The sequence below is a fragment of the Sipha flava genome, unplaced genomic scaffold (genome assembly GCF_003268045.1).
Source record: "Sipha flava isolate LNK unplaced genomic scaffold, YSA_version1 17222_pilon_pilon, whole genome shotgun sequence".
Lineage (NCBI taxonomy): Eukaryota > Metazoa > Arthropoda > Insecta > Hemiptera > Aphididae > Sipha > Sipha flava.
In genome coordinates this window covers 1-7,283 of record NW_020271930.1, presented here as the reverse complement: position 1 = coordinate 7,283, position 7,283 = coordinate 1, and the positions used below count along the sequence as shown (strand labels likewise).

At 34.8% G+C, this 7,283-nt stretch overlaps 1 protein-coding gene across 1 annotated transcript; it reads left to right on the top strand.

Moving 5' to 3' along the window:
• The first annotated feature begins 4,918 nt into the window (after positions 1-4,918).
• On the top strand, positions 4,919-5,497 carry LOC112680012. Its single transcript, XM_025549988.1, has one exon. The coding sequence runs from the start codon at positions 4,919-4,921 to the stop codon at positions 5,495-5,497; it is 579 nt and encodes a 192-aa protein (XP_025405773.1).
• Positions 5,498-7,283: the final 1,786 nt, after the last annotated feature.

The window sequence follows — 7,283 nt, the reverse complement described above, 5'->3', positions numbered from 1 at the left end:
AAAAAAGTGCGAAACATTAAATGGGTGGGGTTGGGGACATGTACGTTACACACTCCCTACACCGCGCACATTACCGCACCACCGATTGTCGAAACCGGTTATTAATTATCGCAGTCATTTAGGCAAACGATTTATAAATACCCAAATAATATTATTAAATTTTAGAAACTTGTAGAATATGACTGTATCTACTTTTAAGGTCCCCACACACTGACGCGATGGCGGTTGCGTTAAATTTGTACACACGTATTGTAATGGGAGTCTGCACATGCTGGCGGTAATTCAGCCGCGGTAAAATATCGCCGCTGCGATATTTATAAAAACCGCAGCATGCTCGATTTTACCGTCACTGTTCAGCGGTATTTTCAATTGACTTATCAAATATACGCTAAAAGTATCTATACTATTTAATATATATGGTGTATATTAGCAGGCCTGGCTCAAGGGGTAGACGACATAGACCCACGCCTAAAGCGGCATTTTTCCTGGACAATTTTTATGTATAAAAAAAAAATATTTGATAAAATATTTACACGTAAGGGGCGGCAAAAACTAAATTTCGCCTATGTTTGTTTAAACACATAAGCCGGGCTTGTATATTAGTCTAGACTTGGATTATTTCTTAGAAACTATTCAAGTTATAGTTTAATATACTATTTAACTTAATTAAAAATAATTCATATAAAAATAATCAATACAATATTATATATATATATATATATATATATATATATATATATATATATATAATGAATATGATATGTAAAATAGTAGAAGTACTTAATATAGTACCTACTAACGTACTATATAGATAAATCGTCAATTTATCAATGACATAGGAACAGTGGCGTAACGATAGGATGGCATGACGGGCAATGGGCCACGGGCCCACGACTCTAGAGGGCCCTTCAAGAAAAAAATAGTACATTCAAAAACAAATCATCATAATAGTGAAATTTATAAATACGATTCTGTTTAAAAATATATGTATATTTTTGTAAAATAAAATAAATTTAATAACTGATCATGATTATGTTTATAAATTATTTTATTTACCAGTCCGTCGACATTGTCGATATTAATATTATTATACATTTAATGATATTGTTATTTGTAAAATGGAAATAACAATGAAGCGTATCGCAATCGCTTGTCTTTGAAACCGAACGTAACATTTATATTTAGATACTAGATCAGATTAGAACTATTCTAGGAAAAAGTGACCATCGTTTAGTCGTTGTTACTTGATGTTCTTTTAATTTATATTTTATTTTGTTATTAGTCAATGACGTGTCGTTTGGGCTGGTCGTTATGAATCAGTTTTTTCGCTTAAAATTAGATTTGTTGAAATTCAAAAAGCTTTAACAAAAGTTATACTTTGCAACTCTAAGTTAGATGAGCGAAATTAAGCAGATAGGATTAAAAAACAAATTGAAAATCATAATTTTATTTGCACTTTAGTTTTTCAATGTAAAATTTTACAAATTATAAACCTAACTTCTAAATTCCCCAGTCAAAGTCATTTGATTTAGATAATGCATCTAATTTATTAAAAAACTGTTATGAACAATTAAAAGAATATAGATGTAATTTTAATGATCTCTTGGAAGAAGCAAGTATAGTTGCTAAAAGTTGGTCTATCTCTACAGAGTTTCAAAACAAACGTCGTAAAGTAGTAAAAAGATATTTCGATGAACTATGTACTGATATGCGTTTAACTTGTCCAGAAAGCTTATTTCGAGTAACTATTTTTAATAGAACGTTGGATATATTAATAAATCAAATAAGTAAACGTTTTTCAAGTTTTCATGAATTAATGCTAAATTTCACATGTTTACAACCATCTTTTCTCACATCAGCAACAGCTTTAGAGCTTTTAAATGAAGCTACAAAGTTGGTAAACAAATATGATAAAGGCATATCAAAAACATTTATAAGTGAAATTTTAGCTGTAAGATCAACTCTTAAAAATCAAATAAATCAACTTAATTCAACTAGAGATCTTGCTCAACTTTTAATGGTGAAAAATCATTCTTTAACAGCCAGTTTCCTAGAAGTATGTACTACTATTTTATTATTTTTGACAATTCCTGTTACATGTGCAAGCGCCGAACGGTCATTTTGGAAACTAAAAATTATTAAAAGATATTTAAAGAGTAAAATGATACAAGATCGTTTAAGTGGCCTGGCATTAATTTCAATCGAATAAGAAACAGCCCGAGAAGTTGACTTTGAAGATTTAATCGATATGTTTGCCGAAGCAAAAGCAAGAAATTTTGAATATTTAAATTTTGTATTGCTTTGTATATATTTTTTAAACCAAAAAATGTTTAGTAAAATTTTACTATAAAAATAATATTACACTAAACATGTTTTTTATTGTTTGTAGCCTTAAAGGGTAGAATTGTATAGGTGGTTAGTTTTTGAAGGATATTCCTCATATCTTGTTCTTCCAAATTTATAAAACTAAGGGCCCGATTGGATTATTTTGCCACGGGCATTAAAAGTTCTGGTTACGCAACTGCATAGGAATTAATTAATTAACTATACAATTATTGTATGTAATATTTAAATAGATTATGTTTATACAAGATAAAAATCGCTACCGACACCGCCCCAATGTGTTCAGGTCTGCCATTTTAATATCACCACCGCCACCGCCGCAGTGTGTGGGGACCTTTATGTGGAAACGCATAATATTTTTAGATTATTGACAATACTATGTAATACTAAACATATATAATAATTGAAAAATCTATTTTAAAATAATTGTTCGAAATTTTCCGCCGTTGTTTTTAATTGCGACATTGACAACCGGTCCGCGAGAAAGCGCATCGCGCGGTCCGTGGATGCCGGTTCCGGCCAAGTCACCACCGGCGACTTTTGCGTTGGTCCGTCGTTGCCGTACCTTTCTGGTGTGTGGACCGTGCGTTGGTCCGTCGTTGCCGTACCTTCCTTGTGAATGGACCGTGCGTTGGTCACGTCGGGTCGTGTATTATTTATGATAGAACTGCATCTAAGTCCACACAACGGTCATTGTTGTATTCCGTTGCACTCGTTGCATGATATTGTTTTTATTCTGTTCGCGTATTATTGCTATTGTTATTAGCCGATAATATTAGTTCGAAACATTGCGTAACGTCGTTTTTGTTATCATCACTGCCGCCACTCCCCGTTCACGTGTGTGTCATCGACCTTGCCACAGCCGCAGTTGATAACAGTCTCCGTCGTAACCGATACCCTGCCCCGCCGCGACGTATGTGCCGTCCGGTAATGTGACATTATTCAAGTTAATTATTATTATTCTTGTTATTATTATTATTGTTACGAGTCGCGCTCGGGAAGAGACGTCTTCACCGTCCGACGTATGCACACTATTCGTGTATAAAATATATATATTATTATTAGGTATTGAAAACGTGTTGTATATATTTATATTCGGTCACCTATCCAATTCAAATTGTGAACATCACATCATTTAAAGTGGTTGCTCGGCCAAATGCTAGTAAATAGCCGGCTTCCCAAACATTTGGTAGCAGAGCGTGGTTATTATATTATTTAATTGTGATGTTCACGTTTGGATTGGGTTCGTGATAGCTTGGGTAGGACCATTGCCCCCGTTAGTTATTGTAGTTGAGTGCTGCTAAATTTATTGTTCGACCCGTGGGTTACGCGCGCGCACCTTTAACTTGCGTGATAAGCGCGCGAAGGACAGGGCGTTGGCCAAACGAGAATCGTACGTCGCTCGTATTAAGGCTATCCACGAAACGGCTCGATTGGCTAGTGATGATATGACTATGGTGCCGCAGCTGCTCGCGGCTTCCCCCAGGTTGGATAGTCTGTTGACTGGGTTCGAGATTGAGGACAATGCTGTGTTCGACGCTTATTGTGCTCTCGACATGTTGCACGAGTATACGACGGACCTTATCGTCGACGTGAACAATTGGGTCTATTTTATTAAGTCGATTGTTTCAAAATATCATGTTCAACCTGCTACGCCGCCGGAACCCATCGCCACAAATGACCTTCACGCGGCACAAACCCGCGTTTTCCGCAGATTACCTGAAATTCCGTTACCGCAATTCGATGGTGATATTCATAAGTGGCCTGCATTCCGTGATCAGTTTCTTGCGGTCGTATCTCAATTTCCTGACATACCCGATATCGAGTGGTTTTATCATTTGCGCAGCTGTGTTCACGGAAGAGCTGCTGACGTTATCCGTGGCATACTGATTTCGGGGGCCACATTCGCCGTAGCCTGGTCCGCGTTAGTATCGCGTTACGATAAGCCTCGCTTAGTCGCGGGATCGTTCGTCGACAAATTGTTGCAAGTACCTATATCGTCCGTGGATAGTTTGTCGGACTTGAATAAATTTATGTCGGTGTTCGGTGAAGGTATTGCAGTTCTCACCGCATTAAAAGTCCCAGACTTAGGCGGTTTTATTTTATTTGCTTTGTCAGGAGTGGTAAAATTTAACTTTAATTAATACATAAATGTATATTACTATATTGTATCATATTATACTCATTATAAATGTAATACCTACAGGCGACAATTATTGGATAATGTTCTAAAAAAATATTATTTATTGGTATCAGATTTAGATACTGCGTTATTTGCGAACGAGCTAAAATAAATAATGAAACCGCTTTAGAACATGTTTGTTTTATGAACTGGGCAAAAGGAGCTACTAGTATAGAAGCGGACGCAATAGCCGAGGGATTTAAAATAAGTGTGAAAATGCATGGCTTGAAATTTAACCATTTTTTAAAAAAATGTTTGTAAAAAATAAATGTGTTTATGTATTTTTAAGATTTTTTTTTATATTAAATATTATTCAATATAATAAAATATATTGCGCACGTGACAGGCGCCTCAGCCAGGGCTAGCCAGTCCGCGTTCGCCATAGGTTGCCTCATGCCGAACATCGGGGGTCCGTCGGCGTCCAAAAGGAAATTGCTGGGAACGGTAGTGAGCAGTAAGTTGCTGTACGCTTCTGCATCGTGGGCAGAGGTGGCTACCCGAACGGCAAGGAATCGGGAGTCAATGTGCCGAGCACAAATACAGGTGGCACTTAGGATTATTCGAGCCTACTGGACCGTATCAACTGACGGTGCCTTATTCTTGGCGTCCATCATACCGGCCGACTTAAAGGCGCTGGAACGGAAGAGAGTTGCTGACCGGATCGACGAGCAAGGTCGCGAGGATAGCGTGGCGATGATCAAACTTCAGGAAAGGAGCATTACCGTTGGAGCATGGCAAGCAAGATGGGACGGGTTGAAAAACAGCAGATGGACGCACACCCTACTACCTAGCGTGTATAGGTGGATGCGGAGGCCTGTCTTCCCACTGACCTACCACATGACGCAAGCTTTGACGGAGAACGGCTGTTTTCGTCAATACTTGAACTGCATGAATAGGTCCCCGGACGCTTCATGCTGTTACTGTAGTTTTGCCGAAGACACCGCGGAGCACATGATTTTCGTTTGCCCTTAATGGACCGAGTTAAATCATTCTTTGTACCCGCACTAGAAATATCACGTAACTCGCACTCCGATTTTAATTCTGCGATGGTCATTTGAAAAATAGTTTTCGAAATACTCGTGTTTTTACATCGTGTTTTTGTTATTGTTGATAATTTACCACAATCAACAACGATGCTATCACACGAGCGAACGATATTAATTTCAAGTACGATAACCGAATCCCGATAACAACGGCGGACGCGATTCTTAGCGTGATGCTTATCGCATGCACACGAATTGTAGAGACGACTGGTGACGACCGGTCGGCATATTAACATTCCGCACATCAAATAAAACCCATAGGCCCCGTACAGCCTTCTCATTGGTCTGACATATTTAGCGCTAGAATAGGTAATATAAAAATGAAATATGATACCCAACTCAAAAGAAAACTCAAATATAATTAATTATAGTTTAATATTATTATAAAAAATAATTATTTCTTGTACTTATTAACATAATAACAAATAGAGTTAGTTAGAAATTAATAGAACATTTTAGTCAATTAAATTATTTCACACAAACCTTCTAATATGATTAGAAAGAAAATGTTTTCTAAGTTATGTTATCTGTTTTAAGTTCAATTTTCTGTAAATGATTATGACTTGTCCAATATTCTTTTATTCTTGAACTTTTGTGAAAATTTTTAATTATTGCATAATTTACAGTTTAAATTGCTCTGTGTTATTACAATTTGGAATGAACACAATCATAGCATTAATACAGCAGAATCCCTTAGTTGTTTGAAAGCAAAAATTTATTTATTTCATATGGCAAAAATAAATTGTCATTCCATCATTCATATATTCTTCAAAAGTTTGTCTTAAACCTCTGTTGCTTTCAAATGAATGACAATGACAGAAGCCATTCGGTAAGTACCATATATACAAATTATGTGACTTCTTAATTAAATTGAATTTGAGAACATAAATCTATATATTGTACATGTATATAAATGTGAAAACAGAAATCTTTGTCGCACGTCTTCTCTGAAACTACTTATCTGATAGTCGAGTGGTTTTTTTTTTTTTTTTAATGATAGACTGATAGAGTATAGTAGTAATAACTGACATTTTTTTTATTTCACATATTGTTTATTATATTTATTTTGATCATGTAACTACTACTATTATAGTATATAATATTATTAATAGTTGCTGTCATTATAATTATATCATCTAATATGGATAAACAATTATGTTCTTCTTAAAAATTGAGATTGTATTTTATTTCAATCTCCATATTTTCTGTTGCTTAAAAATATAATATCAAATTATTTTTTTTTATTTAACATTATATATATATTATATATCCTTTGATTACTTTTAAAATAATATAATAGGAAAATTAGAATAGAAATTATTTAACATACTGTATATTATAAATCTTTTAATCATATTATATTTAAATATCATTATAAAAACATTTATATATAATATACTTTAATTAATGTGATTTTGCATTAGTCGCACAATTTCTAATGTTATGAATTAAATTTCTGGGCTTCTTTTTGGGACGGTTACAATCAGTTGCTGCTGGTTTACCTAAAGTAAAATATGCTATTGTTAAAACTGTTATTGTTATATTTATATCTTGTATCTTAATTGTACCTGCAAGTAAACGTTTACTTCCTCTAGTAACCCCTGGTCTTCTCCTAGCTATTGTTGTTGGTTGTACTTTGATGTTCCATCTCTATTTCTTAGATATAATGAAGATGTACCTTAGGGTGGTTCACGATTAAATGTAAAAAAAAAAAA